General features: G+C 56.4%; 3 protein-coding genes across 5 annotated transcripts in view; 1 reads left to right on the forward strand and 2 right to left on the reverse strand.

The window, feature by feature from the left end:
* Window positions 1-6,489: 6,489 nt before the first annotated feature.
* SYT11 (synaptotagmin 11) lies at window positions 6,490-23,977 on the reverse strand. Of its 3 annotated transcripts, XR_007123018.1 has the most exons (5): window positions 22,675-23,967; window positions 16,113-16,939; window positions 10,113-10,236; window positions 8,519-9,614; window positions 6,490-8,437 (listed from the first exon to the last, which is right to left on the reverse strand). XR_007123018.1 is itself a non-coding variant. In XM_047704657.1 (4 exons), exons 1-4 carry the CDS (start codon window positions 22,706-22,708, stop codon window positions 9,304-9,306), a joined length of 1,293 nt encoding a protein of 430 aa, XP_047560613.1. In that variant the 5' UTR covers window positions 22,709-23,977; the 3' UTR covers window positions 6,490-9,303. The 3 variants fall into 3 exon arrangements, 2 of the variants coding, with proteins under 2 accessions (XP_047560613.1, XP_047560611.1); XM_047704657.1 differs by having other exon boundaries at window positions 6,490-9,614; window positions 10,116-10,236; window positions 22,675-23,977; XM_047704655.1 differs by having other exon boundaries at window positions 6,490-9,614.
* LOC125085841 (translation initiation factor IF-2-like) lies at window positions 22,743-24,110 on the reverse strand. The gene is made up of 2 exons (XM_047704658.1): window positions 23,952-24,110; window positions 22,743-23,921 (listed from the first exon to the last, which is right to left on the reverse strand). Exon 2 carries the CDS (start codon window positions 23,454-23,456, stop codon window positions 22,743-22,745), a length of 714 nt encoding a protein of 237 aa, XP_047560614.1. The 5' UTR covers window positions 23,457-23,921; window positions 23,952-24,110.
* GON4L (gon-4 like) overlaps window positions 24,059-25,365 on the forward strand; it is a 64,829-nt gene continuing 63,522 nt past the window's right edge. The window contains 1 exon segment of the mRNA XM_047704659.1: window positions 24,059-24,445. Coding sequence (XP_047560615.1) covers window positions 24,214-24,445 — 232 coding nt within the window. The 5' untranslated portion in view covers window positions 24,059-24,213.

Consider the following 25,365-nt stretch of genomic DNA (forward strand, 5'->3'; position numbering starts at 1 on the left):
ACTTGTTGGGCTTCTCCTTTACTTACCTGTGTGTGGGTGGAAATGCTTGGAATCAGTGCACAGAGGTCATTTTAAGAAAATTGAACGCCATGAGATTTTATGTTCTGGAAAATACTGGTTCAAAAATGTGAGCGCCCACCACGTGCAGAACACCTGCGTTGAGTGCGAGGGCGTGTGCCGCGGGGCACCCCTCGTTCAGACAGAGGCTCTGTATCTCGGGCCAGCGGGCAGGCTGCAGCGAGGTGGCGCCACGGCCCAGCTGCCGGCGTCCCGTGTGAGTGTGAGTGGGGTCCCACCGCTCCGGGACTGGACTCCGGTTCCACACGTCAGGCTCTGTTCCCTGTCCTGGCTCCGGCAGCCAGGACGCTTCGGGGGCCTTGGAGTTTGGCCAGGCAGAGGGAACTCACGGCCCGGGTGGGTGTGGGGCGGGAGGGGGCTGGGCAGCTGCCTGAGCAGGCCTGCTGAGACCCCAACGTGCGCAGAGAAGTGGGGAGACAGGAAACACATGTCGGAGATGACGGTGTGTTTGTCCCCTGATGGAGGGTGGGAGCTGTTTCAAGCGTGGAAAGTAAGTGAGACTGTGTCACTGCTTTATGTGCAGGTCAGTGCTTTTGTCTCAGCTACTCGAGATGGCACCGGCGTTTGGGGAGAGGACTTCACGTGGACATTAAAGGGATGTGTTTCTGTGTCGTCGTTACTCGTGTGGGGCAGGTCAGCAGCGGCCAGCGGGTCTGCTTCTGAATCGGGTGGTGGAGGGCGGCATTCCTGGGCCTCGGCTGGCCCGTCGGGGAGGCATGGATTCCGTCAGTGTCCACAGCCACCCCTGTGCACCAGTGGGGCTGGGCCTCGGACGCGTGGACAGTGTCCCTGCCCTTGGGCTTTGACAGACTCGGCATAAACAGCTGGAGGTTGACGTGTCAGAGGACCTGCTTCCGACCGGGGACACTACAGGACTTCAGAGAAGGGAGGACCCTGGAGGGCTGGGTCCAGCGGGCGATGAGTGCTAATGGGAGAGCAGGCAGGTCGAGGAAACGCCGAATTTAACCCACACCGAGTAACAGAGAAGTCCCATGCGAGCTGATTTCTGAAGTTTCTCCTCACTTCCAGTGTTCATTGCTCATTTTCTTTAAAAAAAAATTATATAAATTTAGGAAACTCCTGACAAGTAATTGGTAGCGTTGCTCCTTTTCCAGCCTTCCTGGGAAGGATGACAAAGTCAAAGTCTTTTTAGGAGTCCGTGTCACCTGGACGAGCACTTGGCTTCGGAAGACGCTTCGGTACTGAAAGCAGATTTGCAGTCCTCCTGGGGTTGTTCTGCTCCAAATTAAAGTTTGTAACCGGGCGCCTGGGGGCCTCAGTGGGTTGAGTTTCTGACTCTTGGTCTGGGCTCCGGTCATGATCTCGGGTGTGGATGGGGCCCCCGTTGGGCTCAGCGCTCAGCAGGGCGTCTGCTTGGGATTCTCGCCCTTGGCCGCGGCCCCGCCTCGCTGCTCCAGCATGCGCACTCTCTAAGCTAGAATCCAGTCTTTAAAGGATGTGCTTGAACTGTGTTCCTGCGTTCGTCCGCTCGGCTGGAATCGAAACTTGGGGCCTAGCCTCACAGGGAAGTAGTCAGAGGCCTGAGTTCTCCCATGAAGGTCCCTCGCCCTGACCTCACCTACCTCTGACTGCTGTTGCTGCACAAGTTAATTTTGTCTTTCTCTTCTTCCCGCTAAGAACTGTGTTAAATAATTAGGTACAGCGTAAATTAGAATAACTGAGAAAACAGGGTATTTGTATTTTACTCAGTCTTGGACAGGTTTTTCTCTGTGGAAGCTGGACGCAGAGTCTCGTTGTTCTTCCTTGGTTTGCCAGTTCCCCGGGGCTCGGTGCTGCGCCCTTCCCGTGTGCCCGGTTGTACCCGCATCGCGGAGAGAGCGAGGGCCACCTCCGCTCCCGTCTGCAGAAAGCACCTTGTCCTTCGACGAGCAGAGTGGGCCTGCTGCTTGTCTGCTGCACAGGACCAAGCACGGTCTGGAAAGCGGGATGGGTTTTAGATTTTAGGAAGATGCAGCCAGACAGCCTAGGTGAGTCAGGCTGTGCTCGGAGCCTTGCAGACCTGTTCCTGTCACTGTCCAGATGGTCGGAGCTGCTCTGGGACTAGCTTCTTTAGGCTGACGTGAGTCTGGACGAAACCAAAGACTCCCGGCACGTGGTTTCTGCTTCCAGGAGTGTACGATGGATCGGGAGGCAGTGCAGTTCATATGCAACAAAACCATGTTACATCTACTAATTAAAACATAGAAGGATTTGGATTAAGTTGGTAGGTAGAATTAGGCCGTGAAGATTTCTCAGTAAGCGGAGACGTGTGACTTGGAACCACAGAGCAGTCGAGCATCCTGTGTAGGACGGCTCCAGCGCGGGACTGGAGAGTGGGAGAGTCAGGACGGTCCTGGGCTAGGCAGGATGAGCACGGAGAAGCCCGCTGTGCCTCAGAGCACGCCGTAGGACACCCACGGGGGCGGGCTGAGTGCTCGGGAAGCCCTGAGGGCCGGTCTGAAGTGTGCGCGGCCCCCGAGGGCCTGTCTGCTCTCTGGATCAGAAACGGCTGAGAGTAGTTCCGGGCTTTTTCCTGCCTTATCCTCTGGAGATTCTGATTTGATGGATTCTGATAGGATCCAGGAATCTAACTGAATCCCAGAGGATCGTGATGGCAGCCATGCTGCCTTGAGTGAGCCAGATGCTGAGGGCCCTGCACGGGCTTCAGAGGGCGGTGTGGAGCTGTGACAGGTGGCGGTCACCCAGTGCAGAAACAGAAGAGGCTCTGCCCGAGCGGCATGTGGTGGCGCTGAGGGTAAGCGGGAAGAAGATGCAGGTTTAAACCAGGGCTGTGGTTGGGGCACAAACAAGAAAAATAAACTACCTTGTTAGGAAGGAAAATCCCAGATGAACAAAGGACTGTTAAGTCTTGATGTTTGGAGGATGCTGAAATTTCTTTTCTTTTCTTTTTAAAGATTTTATATATTCATTTGACAGACAGAGATCACAAGCAGGCAGAGAGAGAGAGAGAGAGAAGCAGGCTCCCCGCTGAGCAGAGAGCCCGATGTGGGGCTCGATCCCAGGACCCCAGGATCATGACCCGAGCCAAAGCTAGAGGCTTTAACCCACTGAGCCACCTGGGCGCCTTTTTTTTCTTTTTTTAAAGATTTTATATATTTGATAGAGATCACAAGTAGCAGAGAGATGGGGAAGCAGGCTCCTTGCCCAGCAGAGAGCCCAATGCTGTGCTTGAGCCCAGGACCCTGAGATCACAACCTGAGCCAAAGGCAGAGGCTTAACCCACTGAGCCACGCAGGTGCCCCAGACCCTGAAATTTCTAATCCACTTTTAAACATGAGTTGGCCTGGAGACGGAATTACTGAAACATTTTAGCTTTGTCTGTAGTCGTTGCTTAAAAACTCGGCACCTGCGATCTACCATTAAGTCATGCAGTTTTTTGGACAAAAGCTGCTGGGCGGGCGCGTCATTTCCCTCCCCAGAGCTGCTCATTGCAGATTTTACTGCAGTTTGTTCTGAGCCAGGAGAAACCCTGTAGCTTCACAGCGGCGCTGGCCGTCACATGCTTTTCCCCCAGTTTCCTCGCACACCAGTGCTCGACAGGAAGGTGAGTGCACACACGTGCTCAGGTAGGTGTACTCCAGTCCAAAGTCTCTGCGGGCTGCGAGGGCGCACGGGCACCCCCAGGTTAGTCCCACCCAAAACCGTGGCCACCTCGGTGTCAGATCCCCAGACAGCCTTGAGCATATGTGGCCGGGTGCCACCAAGACAGCCACCGCGGCCAACACCCGACTGACAGAAACAAGCTTCCGCTCTACGCTAGACTTCTTTGGGAACTCCAACTCAGTAATAAGTAGGAAGAGGCACAGATGTTTTGTGTTTGCCTTAGATCTGCTTCCTAGGCAGTATTTGTCCCCTGGCTGTCTTCCTTCATTCTGCAAACCTTTATTGTGTACCTGCTGGGTGCCAGGTGTCTGTCCGATGGTGGGAATTCAGCCGTGCGAATAACAACAAGAACGCAGGTCTTGGTGGCTCAGTTCTGTTCTGCGGGGACCTCTGATTTTTTGTTTAAGTAGGCTCCACACCCAACGTGGGGACTTGAACTCACAACCCTGAGATCAGGAGTCACGTGCCTGCTAAGCCAGCCAGGTGCCCTAGTCACCTCTGCTTCTGAGGTGCACAGTCTCATGTCAGATGTGCAGGCTGAGTGGTGGAGAACGGGTGGGAGTAAGAGGACATGTAGGGGTTCCTCAGTGTCAACTTGGAAAAATGCCAGACAGACTGGTTTGGTGTGAGCGAATGTCAGTCGTGAAAATGTCCAGTTTTGGGAGCCTGTAACTCTTAATCTCAGGGTTTTGAGTTCCAGCCCTGCGTTGTGTAGAGAGATGACTTAAATGAACTTAAAAAAAAGTTCTCAGCTTTCTGAAATTTTATGCTCTGTGGCTAAACTGATTTGCTCTTGAATCATTTGTTTTTTTTTTTAAGATTTTATCTGGGATGCCCCGGTGGCTCGTTAGGTGTCTGCCTTCGGCTCAGGTCATGATCCCAGGATCCTGGGATTGAGCCCCGCATCAGGCTGCCTGCTGGGTGGGAAGCCTGCTTCTCCCTCTCCCACTCCCCCTGCTTGTGTTCCCTCTCTCACTGTCTCTGTCAAATAAATAAACCTTAAAAAAAAACACAAAGATTTTATTTATTGGACACTCGACAGGTGAGCCACATAGGTGCCCTGCTCTCGAATCATTTGAAGAGGACCCAAATGCTAGGCTGTTTGTCTTGTCAAACCACAAGGTGCGGGAGGTGCATGAGGGCAGTGGGTCTTCTCTGAGAGTCTGTTACAGAAGATCAAGTGCTGAAGGAGGGGAAACAGTGTGGTCCCCGTTTGCTGCCCGCCCAGCACCCATTCCTCCTTCCACAGGAAATGACATTTCATTCAAGAAGCCCCGAGTTTCCCACACCCAGGCCCAGGGCAGTCCGAGCGACACTCCCATCCTCCTTGCCTGATCCGCTTGGCAGTGACCACGTGGCCCACTCCAAAATGGGAGAGAGCAGAGGAGAGAACCGGTAGGGGCGTCTGGGGGACGCCCTCTAGGGGGTGGCCCTGAGCAATCTCTTTTGCTCTGGGAGTGGTCCTACAAACACCACCAAGCCATCAGGGTTAAGCGGACATTGCGTGTCAGTGTGGGCCCCCAGGAAGCGACCGGGCCCCTTGCGGGATTAGTGGCCTTTTGCCAGAGTTGCCCCAAAGCTGGCCGCGCCCATGGACTTGCATTTGGGTGAACCCGTGTGTGTTCCTGGTGTTTAAACCAATTCAAATTGGGTTTCCTGTTAATTGTAGACAAAAGCATCCTGACCGAGTGCCAGGATACTCTCATCATTGTTGTGTGATTGTATTTTTTTCGGATTTGCTACCTAGGGAAAAAGCAGTGTGCAGACTGACCTGTGCGCGCCACGATCGCGACGTCTGCGAGCTCGCAGATGGCAAGACGAGCTGAGGGCTGTGAGATTTGCCCCGAGACTGGTGTGCTTTCTGGCTTCTGTGAACTTGGACTTTATTTTACACGTTTTCTACAGGATCAGGCGGTGTGACGCAGCAGGGAAAAAATGCACAGGAAGTAAGACTAGGAGACAGAGGGTTGGGAAGGTTCTGGAATCCCAACTAATTTTTTTCCTTTTCTCTATTTTCCAACTTTTGCATAATATTTTTATTATATTAGTCATTAAAAAAAATGTTTTAATTCCTTCACTGAAACTTTAAGAGTAGGGGCTTCCTTTTCTGCTCCCAGAAGGGAACCACATACACGCAGGGAGGGTGATTTCCACAGAAGGCAGGAAAAGTCACGGTTCCAGGCTTCAGGAGTGCAGGGGTCCTCCGAGCACCCTGGGACGTGCCCCCGAGGGGTGTGTGAGCCCGGAGCGCTTCTGTCTGTGATTGTATATTTACTGGGGGGACTGTCTGCTTCGCGCCACAGGGTCGGTGTGCCCCCAACCCTGGCGTCCCATCTGCACTCAACGACAGCTTTGTCAGGAGTGAAGGAGAGAACAGAATCATCCCTCTTGGCATTGCTGCAGAGGGTAAATATTTCCAATTACATGGACAGGCTAACGAGCTCTGAAGCCATCGGGTCTCTCCTGCTGGTGATGGTCTTAGGAATGACAGTTTGAGAGGAAAACAGAAGGACTAGAGAAAGGACTCTTAAGTCTGGAGCCTGGAATCTGCGTTTTTCTTCCTCCAGTAATCCACACCCAGCGTGGGGCTTGAACTCACGACCCTGAGACCAAGAGTCGCAGGCCCCCCTGACTGAGCGGGTCAGGTGCCCAGGGATCTGAATTTTCGGGGGTGGGGGGTGGGGATCACGCTGGGAAATGTGCCCTGAATCATCACATTGGAATCTGAGTGCGACTTGGCCCCCGGCCACCCAGCCCCCAAGAACACCATGCGGGCGCGCCTGCGGGTTTAGTGTGAGTTGGTCTTTATTTTGCACTTGCGTGGTGCGCTAGCAAACTCCACGTACAAGAGGGCGTTACATACTGCAGCGTAGCATTACAGCGTTAGGAAGTTTCACACGATTCACGTTGGCTTTTCCGGTTTTTTCTTTTGACACATTTATTTTGAGGTTTTTTTTTTTCTTTTCTTTTTTTTTTTTTTACAAGAGAAGACACAAGGTAAAGAAAGACGACCACGTCGGAGAAGGATCCTGGTGAGGGCACTGTCACTATCGCGGCCACAATAAGAGCCTTCCAAGAAAAGACCTGTCTCATCCCGTCCTGAGCAAGCCGCTCCCGTCCCATGAGCCGGTTCTACCTGCTTTCGTGCTCGAGCCCGTTCCTGGACACGGACGTCTTGGCTGTGCTCCACTAGAAGAACTGAAAGGAGTAACTCATAAAGGGACTTTTGCTATTAAGAGAAACTCTTGTCTTCCCAAAGGAACCAAGATACCAGCAGAGAAGGCCCGGCTCTTGGAAAATCCGAAGTGACTGTTCCCTAACCCGTTCCTGACCACGAGTGCCTTGTGCATAAGCTCGCGTGAGACTCTCTTGTCTTTCAACTGACTCTTGGGAGGCGGCTTGGCTTCGGGGCCGGATCAGCCGGCTCTGGGCGGGGCCGTGTGAAAGCCAAAGGCAGCTGAGAGACTTTGGGACAGCAAAGCCAAGGGCGTGATGGATCAGGCGTGAGGTAGGAGGGAGGAGCCCTGTGCTGTCTGCCCATTCCCACCCTGTCACCGGGCCTCCCGCCGCTCCACAGCCCAGGGCGTGGGGGGTTGGGTGGGGGGTGGAAGGAGAGGGTCGAGGGAGGCGGCCTTCCCAGACCTCCAGCGGGAGGAGCTGCCCCGGCACACGCAGCAGGGCAAAGACCAGACTATCTCCACCTGTTTGCTCTGCAGTGTTTCTGGGAAGGAAACAAAAGCGGGTTGCTCAGCGGTTTCTGACCTTCAGACATTAAGGCGATGAAGAGGAAGCATTTAAGATTTTTTCCTAAGGGGGCTTCAGAATGCTCCTGTCAGATTTACACTAAACTATCTCAAAATGCATTTTTAGAAAACAAAAATTATTCTCTTCTACGTATGATACAGTATTTACATTCGATGGAGTATAGGATAGAGACCGGTGGCGTGGATACTGATGGGATCTCGAGTCAGATGAAGGGTGTGGGGAGGGGAGCAGGGAGCGAGGACAAGAACAGAGTGGTCTTTGTGCCTGCTCCGAGCTGCTCAGCCCCGCTCAGAACCAGGTTTTAAAAAGAGAACAGAAGGACGAGGGAGCAGACTGGTCTTAAATGCACAAGAGCTAAGAGAATGTCACAGGCCCCATCGCTCTGTCCGCAGACACCCAGCCTCCTCGGAAGCAGGTCGGAAGGGGTGCTCTTGTGCGGGTGTGGACCTGCTTGTCCAGGCCTCGGCTCCAGCGGCTGCTGATCCAAGCCACTCTGCGGGGCCGCAAGCGGGATCTGCTGCCTGGACATGCTGGCAGACTGTTCCTCCGCCCCTGGGCTCTGCCCTCCGATGGGTCTTGACGGGAGAGCCGGGGCCGACCAGGGGTGCGGAGACCCCGGTGCCCTTGCCACCGGCGGGAGGGGATAGATCCGCGTGCTTCCCCCAGCCCTTCCCCTGGTCTCGATGCTGAATAGGACCCAGGGCTCCATTAAGCACCCTGCTGAGGGACAGGACGGGAGACGAAGCCGGGTCACCTTGACCACGCCTGTGCTCGCGTTTACTCCCTTCTCTAGGCTGAAGAGCCACAGGTGAAAACTTCCGGGATAAGCGGTAATTTCTGAAGCCCTTTTCCTAAGGAAGCAGAACCGATCTCATCTCCACTCCCTGACAAAACTCTAAAGCGTCTCCTGGGTCAGCACTTCTGGAACAATAAAGGCCAGTTCACCCTTCATGCCAGCAAAAGGCAGTCACTTGGCCGTGTTGCTGTCTGTCAGGTGGGGGCGGACACGCCGTCCTGCCCGCACCCACACACAGCACCTGGGCTCGGCCACCCCCGGCCCCCGGAGCCACCCTAGCCTGACTGGAAGGCTCCAAAGCTCTCTCCAGACAAACGTCCTGTTTCGGAGACCCGGGCTCTACCTCCAAGCCTGCCATGCACACGGGCTCCAGCACCAGTTAACCCTGGGCTGCCCCTGAGCCCTCCAGCAGGAGCGGGGCAGCGAGAAGCCCGTGCCCCAGATCTCCCCCTGCACACCCAGCCTCCTTCGGCCCACCTCTGTTTCCTGGCTCACGACAGACCTCTGGACCCTGAGCTCAAAGAGCAGAGCTGGGGAGGGGGGCATCCGACGGGGATGGCGACGCTACAAGGTTTTACATGAGCAAAACAACATCCTTCTGCAGAGCTGGGGGCGGGAGTCACTCTCCAGGGAAGCCCAATAAAAAAGAGGCCAATTTTAGGGAATCAGCAAATACAATTAGGCACAAAACACAATTTTCATGGATCAAAATCTGTAACTTGATATTGGCAGTTAGGCTAATTTCTTCAGTTTGTATTAGACATGCAAGTATAAGGTTACATTGTTATATATAGACTTGTGAGGCCTTTCCCTCTCTTTCTCCCCATTAAAAAAAAAAAAAAGATTTCTAGTGCCTTGCAAAGGAGAAAAATCGTCATCGCTAAGAACTGATCTGCAGCTGTGGTCATGTGGGGTGTTCTTTGTGGGGTGTGTTTTGTAAGAAATCTTCTACAACTAAAATGAGGTTCTGAGTCCGCTCCTGTGTGGCATTTCCGTCCCCGTCGGCCTGCCTGGCCCGGGCCCAGGCGAGGACGACACGACTAGTACTCGCTCAGACTGTGCCACTTAGCCACCGGCTTGCGGGGTTTCTCGCACACCTCCCTCCAGTGCTCGGCGCCGCTGCTGGTGACACTGTGTGCCCCCAGGATCAGCCTTCCCACCACCTCGTTCTTGGTGGTGCGGTCGAAGTCGATGACCAGGAACTCGATGCTGACGTCAGGCAGGAGGTCGGGGGGGATGTCGTAGACGAAGGACTCGTTGAAGACAGGGTTCAAAGTGCACTTCTTCACGTGGGTTTTCTTCTTGGCGATGCGCTTTCTGCCGTAGTAGACGTTCACCTTGACATAAGGATCTGGGGCCACCAGAGAGAAAAGGGAGACAGGCCCATGACACGGTCCTCCCCTCGGATGGCAGCTTCATGGGGAGGGGGGTGCGCTCCTGTCCGTGGTGACCACTCACACGTGGTTTCCGGGGACTGCGCACCAAACACACTCCTGACTTTGGGTGGGCACGGGACCTGGGGCACCCCGGAACACAGCAGAACAACTTGCCCAAGTCAGGACTGAGGAAAGCCTGTGACACTGGGCAGCGTTTTCCAGGACGCAGGGGCTCCCGGAGGCCGGCAGGGTTGTGGGGAGGTCTGTGTCCTCTGCAACAGGGGCTCAGTGGCTGGCATGCACCCCGCGGGGTGCACCTCACCAAATGTCCAGCCCTCTCCGCCCACCCACGGCACCTCCTGCGCTAGGGACAGCTAGAACCCGTGACTGGGGAGGGGACCAGAGGGCGTGGGGGGTGCAGGTGGGACAGTGTGGGGCCAGGGGGCCCGAGGCAGGTCGAGGTGAATAGCTGCTACCTGAGAGGCCGGTGATGTCCATTTTCGGCAGGTGCCGGGCTTTGAGGACCACCACGGTCAGTCTCTGTGCCACGGGCTGGTAGGACAGAGACACCTGGAGCTCCCCTCTGCTAATGCACTTCTGTGAAGAGGAAACAGCAGGTGAGCGTCCTGGCGAGGGGGTGGGGGCAGTGGGGGTGCGGAGCCCAGGCCGGAGGGGCTGCGCAGGGCCATGGAAGGTGTGCCTCCCGCTGGCGCGTTACGGTCACATTCAACGGGCAGGGGAAATGGACACATCCTCATTACAACCCGACACTAAATGCAACCGTCTGCTCGCGTCGTGTTCCCGAGCGTGACTCTGAGGCCATGCAGGTCCGGATCCCAGTCCGGCTGCTACTCCCCGCCTGTGCGACCTGGACAAGAGCTTGATGGCTCTGTGCCCCCGTTTCCTTGCCTGACGGGTGCAGATAAAACCAGTACCGACCTCAGAGCATCGAGACGACTAAAGAAATTGAAACGGGTAAAATTTTACCTGCACCAGCGCCTAGAGAAGCGTGTTCTCTCCCGGAGCCTCATTCGGTTCTCGGGGGAACAGAGCCTGGACGGTGGACAGCAGGGAACTCGGAGTTGAGCCTTCACCACCCCTGGCCTGGGCAGGTTCCTAAACTTCCTGGGAACCGTCCCTCCGTTCCACACGGGGAGCGTGCACTGTCCTGTCTGCCTGCCGTGTCTTGTCCAGCCCAGCTGGCTTCCTCCCAGGTGCCCACAGGTTGGGGCTCCCCTCTTTGAATCTCACTCTACACTCTGCTTGGGAAAGGAAAACACCGTCCAGCCTGCAAGGGCATTTTTTAATTTTTTTAAAAGATTTTATTTATTTGACAGAGAGATCACAAGCAGGCAGAGAGGCAGGCAGTGGGGGGCGGGGGGAGCAGGCTCCCGCTGAGCAGAGAGCCCGATGTGGGGCTCCATCCCAGGACCCTGAGATCATGACTTGAGCGGAAGGCAGAGGCTTTAACACACTGAGCCCCCCAGGCGCCTCTGCAAGGGCATTTTAAACAATACTTGGATACGTGCTGGGTGCTGGGGGTCTGGAGCTGATGGGACCTGGCTCCTTTTTGTTTCTTTTTCGTTTTTTTCTCTCTTTTTAAAAATTTTAAGTAGTCTCTATGCCAGCGTAGATCTTGAACTCACAACCCCGAGACTGAGAGTTGCAGGTTCCAGTGACTGAGCCAGCCAGGGGCCCAGGATCCGGTTCCTGCCCCCAAGGAGCTTACCAGGCCCAAAAGAGACCGAGAGAAACACACCTGCCCTCATCAGAGCAGTAAGGAGCCTGGCTGAGAGCTGCTGGGGGACCCCGGGCAGGGCTTGCCGGCTGACCTCAGGGTTGAGTGTAGGGCTTCTAACCAAATGGCAGAGGGCACAGGCCAGGGGTGACGGCTGCCAGCACAGGAGGGACACAGTTGTTACTGTATTACTGTTTTACAGGGACTAGCATTGTTCTAGCGAGAGCTGGAGAATGAACTGGAGGGGAGACGGGCCCAGAGGCTGCTGTCTCAGGCTGTGGACGGGACCTGGGGCACCCGCAGCAGAGTGAGCACGGGGCAGGACACGTCTCTAGAAAAGCTCGCTGAAACGGAGGCAATTTCTTGTGTTTCTAGCTTATTTTTTGGTTTTATTTATCTATGCCTCTTTTGTCCCCCCCCCCCGCTTATTTTTAACTTTTAAAAAAATTTGGGACATCTGGGTGGCTCAGTGGTGAAGCGTCTGCCTTCAGTTCAGGTCATGATCTCAGGGTCCTGGGATGGAGCCCCGAATCGGGAGCCTGCTTCCCCCCGCCGCCTCGCCTGCCTCTCTACCTACTTGTGATTTCTTTATCAAATAAAATAAAATAAAATAAAAAACCAAAACCCAAAAACCAAAACAAACAAAAAAAACCCCCCAAAGTTTTATTTGTTAAAAAAAAAAAAAAGCACGAACTATAAAATTATAGCTTGGATTTCCTAATTATTTGGTTAAAACGGTGTTTTGAAACTCACCTACTGGGAAGATAGCACAGTCTGTGCCATCCAAGTCCCCCACCCCTTCCCTTGCTTTGGGGAAGTGGACAACTCCTGGTCGCCCTTCTAGTGATTTTCTCCCCTAAAATCGCCCCTCGGCAGTTGCTGTCCATCGGACCCCCCCTTCACCTCTGGTCATCTCACAGGGCCGGTCCCACCTCCCGAATGCGGCTCCTCTGCATGGAAGGCCAGATGCGCGTCCCCTCCCCCCTTCTCTTTCCGCCCACTTCCCACCGCAGTAGCATCGTCAGTGGGTCTCTCTCAAGGGCTCTTTGTCCGGGGCTGGGAGCGGGGCTGGGGGCTCGGTTTCCCAGCCCCCCCCCCCCCCCCCCCCCGCCTCAGGAGGCAGGCAGAAGCACAGGAGGAGAAAGGGTCTTATCCACGCCTGAAAGACCTGGGAGGCTTCGCTCTCCGCCCTCGGGCTTCCCTGCCAAAGAGGAGCAGGTGCACGGGCCTGGGAGGACGCGCGGGGGTGGGGGTCGCGCTGGGGTAGGGGGCTCAGACGGGCCGGAGTGAGGCTGTTCCCTGTGAGCGACAGTCCAGCCCCACGGCCTTCGCACGAGGCGGACCCGCACACCCTCAACGCACCTTCACTGGGGCCAGAAGTCGAGGACCACCTCCCCACGGATCCCAGTCACGGAAACAAGAGACACAAAACCCGCCCTGTTCCCACACGCCCGCACCTTCTCCCCAGCGCGCTAGCGCAGCTCCTCTCTTCCTGGCTTGTTTCTTTTCAGCCCCTTTTGGCTCCGCTGCGGAACCTCTCAGGTTCCTCACAAATCTGAGATTTTAAGAATCCTGGTCATTCCCATGACCATCGTCGCAGGCCATCAACACCAGATGCGGCCCAGCAAGAATAGGAAGTGATCTGGAAAACAATGACCTCAAGAAATTTGGGGGACTCTAAGGATGGTGTGCGATCCCCTAGCCCTCTCTGGACAGTCTCCCTTCTCCCCGCGTGGCATTTATCACGGGAATGTAAATTCAGGTTAATTTTTATCCAAGGGGCCCGCTGGCGCCCTCAACCAGAAGAGGGGGATATCTTGATCTCAGGATTGTGAGTTCAAGCTCCACGTTCGGTGTAGAGCCTCCTTAAAAAAGAGGTCTATCCGAAAAAAATATTAGAAAAAAAGCTGCTACTCAAAAAAAAAAAAAAAAGCTAGTTTTGGAGATCAGAGATCTCAAGAGAGATCAGAAATTTGGGGCATTATAAAATGTATACTGGGATCTTTCCTTCATGATTAAGGGTTAATTTCTAATGTTTCTTACGTCTTGTATGTTCATAAGCGCTGAGACTGCTCTCAGTGATCCCGCCAGCCTTCACGGTCCAGCCCAGGTGAGACCCAGAGAGACTGCGATCGCTGGCCCCGGGTAAGGAGTGAGATGGAAGGGTCAGGGAGGATGGCCAGCCCCTGGCTTCTCTGCAGTGGGTAATGGAAAGGACACGAGGCAGTTTTTCTGCTAAGGAGGGGAAATGCAGTTCAGGGGGATGTTATGGAGAGAAATGTAACTCCCAGCAGTCCCCACCTGGGCCTCTGGGAGGGAGAGGCTACTGTGGCCCCGCATCAGAAGGGGATGCCTCCCACAGATCAGCCGGCTCTCTACAGAGTGTGGAGTGGTTCGGAGCAGCTGTAACTGGTGAGCCCAGGGGAGATCCGGACAGGGCAGACTCTTGGCCTCGGCAGAGAGGACCAGGGGAGACGGGCAGAGGCTGCACTGCAGAGAGGCTTGGGGACCGGCGGCCAGACCAGTGCGGTGACAGCCATGATCCTGCCCACAGGCACCAGCTCGGGAAATGCTTAGGACGTCCAGGAGGCTGGAAGGCTCTGGTGCAGGGCCGTACAGCCTCGGTATGTCCTGTCTGGGCCTCTTCCCCGGGGGCCCAGGATCCTCGTCCTGGCTTGTCCCTCCTGAAGGGAGTTAATTCAGTGGAAAGAAACTTGGTTCTTGCCAAAAGCCCCTGGCAGTTCAGCAAATGCCATTGTCTGCGCTCCCTGGCCAGTGTCCTGGATTCGAGCCTGTTTTGTTCCCAGCCCAAATCAGTCCCTTTCCTGGCCGGTCTCTTCCCAGCTGCAGCTGGGCACAGAGCCATTGCCTGCCTTCGGCCTTGGCTATGAGAGCATGAGCTGTCTGGGGTCGTCCGGCCAGTTGGGGGCTCCAGCAAGGCTGGGGCTCTGGGGAAGGACGGCTCAGGCCACGGGAGGAAGGCAGGTGGGGGAGCGTGGAGCTGCTGGAAAGGGGGGTCAGGGAGCCAGGAGGGCTTGGTGGAACCCCAAGGAAAGAGAAGGCGGGCAAGGGGCAGGGGACTGAGTGGGATGAAAACAGGTCACTGCCACGGTGTCTACTGGGGCTTCTGACCCCAACCCCAGAGGATACAAGAGCCCTTACTGTGTTGGACTCTAGGACAGCTCCTTGTGTCCTGGCCTTGGACCCGTGCTTATGCCCTGACCAAACCCCTCTAATACTCTGAAACTGCCTGGGCTTCTGGGCCGCTGTGAGGCACCGCTGGGTGTGCCCCATGACAGCCGTGGTTCACCGGGCAGGGGGACAGGGCCTGTGGCACACTATGAGGGGCAGAGCCCCCCGGTCGAGGGCACAGCTTGTGCCTGGAGCTCACGCACGCAGCCTCCTCCGTCCGGCCCTGCGCGCCCTGCCTTGCCAGCGCGTCCAGTGTGGGGTTGCAGGTGGGCACCGGGAGAGAAGCCTCTGAGCCACAGATCTTTCTGGGCGGTAGTTTTCAGTGGCTCTGATGTCCTTTCTGAACCTCCCCTTCTTCTCCAGTGACTCAGGCTCCCCTGTCTTCCTTTACTTTGCAAACACAACATAAACATCCGCGAACCACATACATCTCCCGGGGACCAAGCCTCCCCGACAGCAGAAACAGCGGCAATACCACCAGCAGTGGGACCGGTTTCCTGGAGGGTCGCTGCGCGCGAGGGGCCGCGCCAACGTATCCTCTTGCTTCGTCCCTGCGGGAGCCAGACGTCAGAATTGCTAAGCCGAGCTCAGGGAGCGCGCGAGATTTGGACTCAAACTCGGCTTTGACTTCAAAGCCCCTGTTATTAGCTACTTAGGTTGTACCTTGAAACAGGATCGAAAGTCTGAATTTGAAAAGCCAGCAATGTCTTTCGAGGCCCCTACTCTCTGTGTGGCGGCTGCTCGGATGGTCTCTCCCCCAGGGGAGTCAAGGTCCTTAAGGCAACAAGGTGCCAAACATGTCGTCTCCTCTAGCCCTCAAGCCAGTCTGAGGAGGACGGTGTTTTCAGCTCCATTTCCCGGATGGCGACCCAGAAGCCCAGGAGGGTTCTGTACCTCACTGTGCCTCCTGGCTGGGAAGCGGTGAGCTGGGGCGTGTGGCCAGAGTGCTCAGCTGACAACCACACTGCCCCCCACCCCAGCTGTGTTTTCTTACAAGAAAGGCAGGAACTCGCAAGGGTGGGGCGTTTCTGGCACCCCCAAAATTACAACTCAGGAGCCCGAGCTGGCCCTGTGGAGAGAAGGCAGGGAGGTGGGCTCTCATTCCCCTCTGAATGTGGAGGAAAGGCTATAGGAAGACCCCCCATGTGACCTGGCTGGGGCCGGACAGGGACGCGGGGGGCAGAATTACTGAAGCCCCATCATGGTTCCCTGGATCAGACACGACTTGGGAGAAGAAACTGGCCCCCATGTCCCGGTCTAGGACTGGCGGGGGCGAGTCTGCCCCAGGAAACCTGGGCTTAGCGTCAGGACGCCCACCATGAAGAGAAATTTCAGAAGCTGCCCACCTGTCCCTCTTCCCTGTGAAGTTCCTTTTCGAGGAGGCCCTCTGTCTCCTTCTGGCCCCCGCTGATCCCTGAGAGCCATGAGCTTCCTACCTACAGCCCCTCTCTGCCATCCACGCGTCCCCCGCCCTTCCATCTGCTCCCCGAGATCTCACCTCCACCAACCTACCGGCCCTCCCCGACGCACTCTTCCGCCTCACCTGGATGTTCCTTTTGGTGATGTCCCTGGTCAGCTGTGCCTTGCCCGTGCTGGGGTCCACGCCAGCCAGCGGCACCATGACTTCCCCGATGACGTCGTCCCGGGAGAAGCGGTCGAAGCTGAGCACGAGGAAGTGTAGCACCAGGTCCTGCAACTGGCTGTACGGGACGCCGTAGAAGGTGAAGGTCTCGTCAAACACGGGGTCCAGTGTCTTCCGCAGCACTCTGGTCTTCACCCGATGCCGCTTGTCAGGGAGGATGGTCATTTTGATGTAAGGGTCAGAGCCCTGGGTCTGCTCGTCCATCACTGGCAGCCCGTGGGCCTCCTGGATCGTCACCACCAGGGCTTTTTTCGGGAAGTTATAATCCACGGAGAAGGTGAGGGTTCCCAGCATGACGTCCTCCTCTGGAGATGACGGAGATGTGGTTTTGCTCTCCCCGGGGGTCAGGCTCGCAATGGGGCTCCTTAGTTCTTCCCCATAGTCCATCTTGATGGGTAACTGGTCCATACAAGAACCGGAGCCCGGGCCCTTGGGACCCCGGTCGGGGCCCAGCAGGCCGGCCTCGGCGGCATCCACCAGCACACTCCCGCGCCCGCCTCCCCTCCCAGGGCCGTCTTCGTCTCTCTGCACTTTGATGATTTTCTTCTTGTTGCTGAGCGTCTCTGGGTAGATGCTGATGCCTTTGAGCATGTGGATGAACTTATACGGGGGGGTCTTGTGCTTCTTCTCTGCCCGCTGGTGGCAGCATGTCCACACAAAGACAGTCACCGAGACGCACACCACCAGCACTGACGCCCCGACGAGGCCAGCCACCACTGGGGACACATCTGAAGGTGGAGACGAGAGATGCGTCAAGCCAGGAGGACCTGAACCCCTCGTCCAGACCAAGCCCTGTGCAGAGCCAAGGTAACCTGAGACGGAGCCCGCGCGGCATCATCACGAGCTCGCCTAGGCTCAGGAACATCCCCTCTCTGGGAGATGCCGCAAGCCAGCCTCTCCAGCCAGTCCAGGGCTGTTCCTTCCCACCAAACTGGACGATACCCTTCTCTTCTGCAGGAAGCCTTCCCTGAAGTGCCCCACCCAACTCCCCACTCTTCTCTCCGCCTCCTCCCAGGACTCCAGGACTTGGTTCCCTCTCACTGATTTGTGTCTCACGTAAAGTTGCCCTGTGTTATGAAGTCACCTTTTTACCTCAACCATTACACAACACACACGGGCACGGGCCATGTCTGGTTTCAGAACGTTCCATGGCATCTGTACGGGGTGTGCGGTGAGCTCGTGCTCACGGAATGGCGTTCAAGGGTGGTAAACGGGGGGAGGAGGTAAAAAGAAATCTGGATCTGAGTACTTTAAAATTATGTTCCAGATTTCAGCTCCCAGCTCCAAATACTTGTATTTTATTCTAATTTTACTTATTTAAAAAAAAAATACTTGTATTTTAAAGAGGAGGAAATAGGGACTGTGGAAAACATCAGCTCTTTGCTCAAATATCACCTTCGGAGTAAGGCCTTCCCTGACCGCCCTACATAAAAGTTCAACCTTCTTCCCACGAGTCCTAGCCCTGCTTAACTTTCTTCTCACGTCTTCTCTCTCTCACGTGCAGTGACACACACACGTATATAATTTTACTACAAGAGATGTAACTTCACTAGAGAATAAGTTTCACGGGAACTGGGGTTTCTTTCTCTCTTGCTCATTTGTGTCTCACCAGCACTAAAAATGCAGAGCTGGTTCTTGGTACGTATCTGCTCGACGAACGAATGAATGCAGAGAAACATTGCTTCCTTTCCCTCCTTTACTCTTGTCCTTTCCCACACAAGTTGCGCCCCTTAACGAGTTTGGGGTTGTTTTGCTTTTCCCCAGTAAGTCCACCAAACCCAAACTGGGTTTAGGCCTTAAATGTCTCTTTTTCTGTATGACTTTTTAGGGGAAGAGGGAAGACTTGGGTAGGGCAGGAAGACCTAAGGAAATGGACAAGACTTCAACACATTCCAGAATCTTCCTGAAACATCCTCCCACCAGGTGTGTGCCTGGCTCACTGCCTCACTCACCACTGGCCTCTGCTCCAACCTTACCTCATCGGAAAAGCGCCTCTTGGCCACCCCCAGTGAGATATCGTCCCCCCCCCCCCCGCTTGGTTTTTCTTCATAGCACTTCCTATTCCTGACATGTGTTGGTCTGTCCTCCCTTACTGGAGAAGATTAGTAAGAACAGGGACTGTCTGTTTTGTTCACTGCTATATCCCCACGTCCTAGAACCATAGGGCACATAGTAAGTATTCAGGGAACGGATGAATCTGTGAGTTCGAAACACCCTCCCCACATTGGAAAAAGAGCACGAGTCGATAGGATTGCATACATCAAAGATAAAGTTCTATACTGGCCTTCAAAACCTATCTATACACAACGGGAGACCTTACTTGACAAACCTACACAAAGTCTAGTTGTGGGCGCCTGGGTGGCTCAGTTGGTCGAGCGCACGACTTTATTTTGGCGCAGGCCGTGATCTCAGGGTTGTGAGATCGAGCCCTGCGTTGGGCCCTGCGCTGGGCATGGAACCTGCCTGAGATTCTATCTCCCTCTGCCTCTGCTCCTTCCCACCACGTGCGTGTGTGTGTGCACGTGTGCTCACTCCCTCCTCTCTCTCGCTCAAAAAAACAAAACAAAACAAACAAAAAAATAGTTGTTTAGGTGACCCCAAGTTGGATTCTAACCTGTAGTATGAGTGTGATGTCCCAACGATGGGGAAGGGGTAGGAGGATTTCATCTGTGCTGGTCATGACATATACGGACTGTTCTGTCTAGCATAGGTAAGAATAAAAACTGTTCTCTTCTCGTGTACATTTGCTGTGCCCCTGCCAGGCATTACGCCAGCACTCTCTCTGAGTCAACGAACTCACTGACTGTACCACTGATATCCCCACTTTATAACTGAGGAACCTGGAGACTCAGATTTGCCCGAGGCCATGTACGAGCAATGGTGGTGGTGGGACCCAGACTCTGGTCGGCCGGAGCGTCTCTCCGTGATGGATAATCAGGGTCATAAAATGCCTGGAAACCATATCAAATGAGGCAAAGTTGAAGGAATGGGAGCTGAGGGGTCTGGGAATGAAAACTTTCTATAGTTATTGAAGGCATCCGGATGGAAAAGTGTGGCTGGATTGTACGTCAGAGGCCTGGCCTAGCACCTGCGCGTAGAGGCTACAAGAGGACAGACTCGGATTCAGTGAGAAGAGTCAGATTATTATTAGAAGTGCCTCACAACAGGGACACCTGGGTGGCTCAGTTGGTTGAGCAACTGTCTTCAGCTCAGGTCATGATCCCGGACTTCCAGGATCGAGTCCCGCATCGGGCTCCCAGCTCCTTGGGGAGTCTGCTTCTCCCTCTGACCTTCTCCTCTCTCATGCTCTCTCTCACTCATTCTTCCTCAAATAAATAAAATCTTTAAAAAAAAAAAAAAAAAAGAAGTGCCTCACAACAGCTCAGATTGCTTCATGAGGTAATGATGCTCCAGCTGAAAACTTTCAGAGGTGGCATCGCCCTTGGTTAGGCATATTCTAAAAAGAGATCTCTTCAGTAGGGATTGGACTAAATGTCTCTGAAGTTCTTTCTCCAACATTCCATGATTCTATGAAAGTTGGGGTCAGGCAAAAAAGAAGAGGTTACATTCTTTAATAATACAGTACAGAGAAGGACTAAACCATTAACAAAGGCCACCACATCCACGGCCATACTAAATAACAATACTGTCTCTCGGGTATGAGGTGGAGTAAGGGTCGTTAGGGACAGGCTTCACCAAATGGCGGCAGCCTTGGTAGGAAGCTCCTTGGAAGCTGGCAGAAGTAGCATCCTGTCCGTCTCCTCCAGCCTCTGCATCTGAAGGGAGCTCAGGAAACAGGCGATCAGCTGAGTGGATTCCATGGTCAGTGAAAATGGGCACAATCTGAAAATTGGCTCTCGGTTCACCGGTCAGAGACTGTCCTGAAAACCGCATGCTACTGATTAATGACAGTGAAGAGACTGGCTCCATGAGACGAGGAAAGTGGGAAACCAACAAGACAGGTACATTGCTGAGAACGGTTTCAAAGAGAGCTGTAGAGGCCCAGGCTGGGAGGCGTCTGAGTGAGGCTTTCGGCTCCACCAGAGACTTACTCTGTGGTCTTGAGAGAGCCCACTCATGCCTCCACACCTGCTGTTAGAAAATGGATGCGGGACGGGGAGAGAAGAGGTGGGATTCCCATGTTTCAGGACAGGGAAGGAAAAGAAGAGAAGCCTGTGAAGCCATCTGTAGCCTATCCCAGGCGCTCTCCTCCACCTGGTTTCCTACTTCTGCCCCCTTCTTTCTTTTAGTATCGGTTAACCCCAGCCTCTCTCACCCAACCCTCAGCAGTGAACTAGAAAAATCAGAGATGCTGAAACTAGGAACCCCTGCTCTTGCTTTCATCAAAAGCTTGGTGGGAAAAGGAAGTTGGAACTAGGGGCTGCAGTGAGAGTTTTAAAAGTAGTCGTACTTGGCAGGACTGTGCTGCTTGCTTCTTTTGTCCTCCAAGGTCATGGATAATCGAGTGTTGGCTGGGTGTACCTCCCAAGGGCTAAGGCATTTGAAACGAAGCACTCTATGAGATGTGAGAAAGTCAGAAGTGGCAGCTCTCTACGTAGGACCCCTGTGTACGTCTGAAGACCTGTAAGACGTATGTGGGCTGTGCCCTGCGCTCTCAGCCTTGGACCAGACCTGCACTTGACACTCCCTTTACTAAAATAGCATTTCCCTACCAAGTGGGCCAGGGTGATACAGTGAAATGACAATGGACTTTGGCGTCACCTGGACCTTGGTTTAAGTTCTAGCTCTACCCTTACTGTCTGTCTGACTTCACCAAATTGTTTTGTGTCACTGAACTGCAGTTTCCTCATCCGGCAAATATACATAATAATGCCTAGACCAAAGGATGTTGTAAGGGTTAAATAAAATGGAGTAGGTTAAAAAGCTGAAGTAATTTCTCTTTTTCACTAATATTCCTTCTAAAGGAAACTACTGTATTATGCCCCACACCCTCTAAAATTTCCAAGGAAATCTGGAACTGCAATTAGAGAAAAGAATATGTTGGAAAGAAGGCAGAAGACAAAAGGGAAAGAGCAGGAGGAAAATCACGGGGTGCTCATGTGACCACAAAAGGGACACCTGTTTTGGAAATTTAGGACTCAAAGACAGAGATGCTGAAGGTGAAGTGGAAGAAAGCAAGCCAGCTAAGATTTAGCCTTGGGGAATCAGTGGAAAGCAGTAGCTAATGGGTGTGATCTGCCCTCTGGATACTTCCCCTAATGTGACAATGTCTTCTTGACACTGAAGTGAGAGAGCTCATTTCCATGAACCTCTAACTGCGGAATGAGAAAAGCCATTTCCTCATTGGACTGTGGCCCCACCCTAAAAACTGTCGTCTGGATGCTCAAACCTTCTGGGTTGTCTGAAGGATAGACTCTCCTAGCAGACATGAAGAAACCCTTGGCTGACAGCAACCCCCACCCAAGCTGGGGTAGAGTGAGGGAAAAGCAGGGCAACTCCTTTATTTTGGAAGCAGAAAAGCTAGTCCAGGAAGTTTGCAACCCTAGCACATTTTGGAGGAAGCCCCAAAGAGGGGAGAACTTGCTTATTCAGCTTTTCTTCCCCGTCTTCCTCCCTATTTTCCCCTCCACTCTCTGCCCCTGGAGTGCAGCGGAGCTGGGAGCCCGGAGGCCCGGGTCGGGGACCAGCCGCTCGGCGATGGACGTAATGCCTTGCCGGGTACACAAAGCGGCCTCCCCCGGGCCCGGCCTCTCCGCCCCTCCCCCCGGGCCAGGCCCGCGCCCACCGCCACCACCAGCGCGGTGAGGTCCCCCTTTCGGAAAGGCCAGCCAGGGAAACAGGGAACAAAGGCCCGAGAAGAGGGGCCTGGGCGCTGCCAGGAGGCCCAGAATAGACATCACGTCATCCCCGGCTCCGCAGCGCCGAGCGCCATTTGGTAGCATCGGATGGACCCACCATTACGGTGCAGAACCGCACCTGGGGGCCTCGGCGGCCGCCGGGCCTGCGCCCCGCGCCCCGCCGGCCAGCGGCTCCCCGCCGCCCGCGTCCCACAGCCCCGGCTCCCCCCGCGGCCGTGCCCCAGCCCCGGGACCCCGAGCCCCCCACCCCCCCCAAGCTGCCATCTTGGCGCCCATCCCCCGCCGCCGTCCTCCCCCGCAGCCCGAGGAGTGGGAGGGGGAGCAGGGGGCACCGCCCTGCGCGCCCCGAGGGGGAGGGTCCGCGTCCTGTCCCCGTCCCCCATCCTCACCCCGCAGCGCAGCACGCCGCCGCGGGCCCACGTTTGGGCGTCCGTCGCGACTCGCGACACCCCGCGAGCCCCCGGCCTGGCCGGCCCCGGAGCCCGCAGCTCAAGTTCAGGCGCGGCCCGCCGCCGCCGCCGCAGGCCCCATCCTAGCGGGCCCGGCGTGGAAGGCCCCGGCGTGGCTTCGCTCCCTCCCTCCCAGCACTGGGCCCCTCTGGCTTTGCGGCGGTGCCCCACTGCCCAGTTTCCGACTCTACTCACCGAAGCTCGGTCGGATGTTGGTGATCTCAGCCATGTCGTAGCCAGAGGCTCTTGCTACAAATGCTTTCTCAGGGGTCGGGCAAGTCTGGGGGCGCCCGGCCAGCACCGAGGCCGCCGCTGTAGAGCGCTAGCTCAGGGGAGAGGGAAGGGTGTCTGGCGGACGCCTCCTGCGACGGTCGGGCCCCCGGTTGCCAGCTGCGGCCGCCTCCTCGGATGCTCGGGGATGCTCTGAGCGAAGGATGCAGGTGCAGCCAGACTGGTCCTGATGCGAGGTAGGCCCCGCCTTCTCCCGAACGGCCCTCGGCAGGAGGCTCCGCCCCCGTCCGAAAAGCTCCGGAAGCCGGGCCCCGCCCCCTTCCGGAAGCTGCCTGCGGGAGGACCGCTGCGGCCGCGGGGCTTTCTGGAGCGCGAGACCGCGCCCCCGGGCGGGCTGTGGGTCGGTGCGGTGGGAGCCCCGCGGCCCGGCCGGCGTCCTGCAGGCCCCGGGCTATCTGCCGCCGCAGAACTTTCCGGCTGACGGGGGACCCAGGGGTTTGGGAAAACCGCGCGCTCCGCGCTCCCGTGTCGCTGACCGTTACCGCGACGCGGCTTGGGACCGCTCCGGGGAACCCTGCAACCTCGCAAGCCGCCGAGGCGCGGCTGAGAGACCAGAACCGGGTGGCGGGGGCGCAACTGAGCAGGGGCAGGGAACGTCCGTAGACGCAGGTGGGCTGGTGGCGCGGCGCATTAAAGCTCCTGCTCAGAACCGGCGGCTGGGGCCGCGTTGACCTGCGCCGGGGCATTTCCCGTCCACGAGTCTCAGAGCGCGCACACGCACACACGCACGCGCACACGCGGAGGGGGAGGGCGGAGGCGAGCGAGCAAAGCCGCACCGCCGCGAGTTCCGCAGGGCCCAGGAACGCGGCGCAGACGGAGCTCCGAGCTTCCAGAGGCTTACTGGCTCGGGAGAGGCCGGTGATGCGGCTGGCGCAGTCCTGGCAGTCACCCCACGGTTTGCCGCAGCCCCGCTCCGCGGTCCACCGCGGCTGGCTCTCCTCCCGTTTACGGACGGGGGTCGGGCCGAAGCGTTCACACGCGTGGACTCGGCGGCGCGCCTGCAGCCTGGCCGCCCGGGCGCGTCCCCCGGCGTCGGTGGAGGACCGTGGCTCCAGAATCACTCCCCCGTCCCAAACCCGTGCGCCCGAGGGGCCTGCGCTCCGCCCGGGCCCCCTCCCAAGCACCCGACCGCGGTGTCCTGGCAGCGCGCTAGGCCGCCGGAGCGCCCCGGGCAGCGCGCACGTCTGCGAAGTCGCCCCCAAACCGGCCCGGAATGTGTGTGTGACCTGGAGGGTGTGACAGCCCGTGGTCGCACAGGCTCTCCCATGCGCACCGCGTCGCGGGGGCGGCCCAGCCCCGCCTGGTTCGATCCGTGCGACGCAGGGAGTCCGCCTCCTGCCGCGCTAGGGGCTCGCCCTTTCCTCGGTCCCGTGCTGCGGGTATCTCGCGGCGGGCAGGGTTACCTGTCAAGCGACACCACGGAATCGCGAGCCCCAGCTTAGTATGGAGCAGGACAGCTCCACGCACGGAGGCGGCCGGAGCTCACCCCGAAGTTCCCGCCCGACAGCAGCCGCGTCGGCTTCCCCCGCCCCCCCGCGAGCACGGCGCCCGGAGGCTGGCGCATGCTCTTTGGCGGCCCGGCGGCGGGCGCGCTCAGGGGCGCGCACGTCCGGCGCTGCCGTTGGCCGACTTCCGGCGGGAGCGGAGCTGGGTTTCCGCGGGATCCGGCCGGCTGGTGAGGGCGGTGGGGTGCGTGCGGTGGGGCGGGAAGAGGGCTTGGGTCGGCGCGGGGTGCGTGACGGTGCCGGGCTGGGCGTGGGGGCCCGGCCGCCCCTCGGCGCCGAGGTGGGGAGCGCGGCGAGGACTCCCCTTTGGAACCTGTGCCCGGGAGGGCCCGCGCCGGCGCTGCCCGGGGTCGCATTCATTCCCCCGCGGCGGTGACTCCAGTTCCCGCAGCCGGGCCTTCGGCAGCTGCTGCGTTTCAGGTGCCTGGAGCCCCCCTCTGCACGCTGCTCCGTCGGATAGGCGCTCTCTGCCTCCCGTCTTTCTTTTTCTTTTCTCAGCCTGTCATTTATCTCTCAACTGTAGGACCCGTGCAGGCTGCGCCCGCCCCACCTCTTACCTACTCCCCAGCCTCCCTCCCCGGGGCCCGCAGAACCTTCACGTGCTTGTTGAGCTTTAAACAGTCAAGATTAGGACATTGGCTGGTTTGGGGCCCAGGGTGGGGTTCTTTTCCTGCTGCCTGGAGAAACTGAGTTAGGGAGGTTTATTTTATTTTAAAAATTATCTATTTGATATCTCTTCCCGACGTGGGGGCTCAAACTCACAGCCCTGAGAGCAGGAGTTGTACTTGCACTCTTCCGACTGAGCCAGCCAGGCGCCCCTGAATTGGGGAGTTTTAAAATAACCTTATAGTTCAGACTCTGAACTTTCTTAGTCCTCTATTCAGGCTTTCGTGGGGTACCCTGACAGATGGGCATTGTCAGTGAGGAAGAACTCAGAGCTGTACAAGGCAACTTACTGTATTCTTGAACCTATTTTATGAGAGTAAGGTTTTTTTGGGCTAGGAAGATGCCACGGGTTTTCATACATTGCTTAACTCCTGGTCCAAATGCTGCATAGACTTAAGCACCAAGTTCATGCCATCTCTCATTT

This window comes from Lutra lutra, chromosome 15 (assembly GCF_902655055.1).
Source record: "Lutra lutra chromosome 15, mLutLut1.2, whole genome shotgun sequence".
NCBI lineage: Eukaryota > Metazoa > Chordata > Mammalia > Carnivora > Mustelidae > Lutra > Lutra lutra.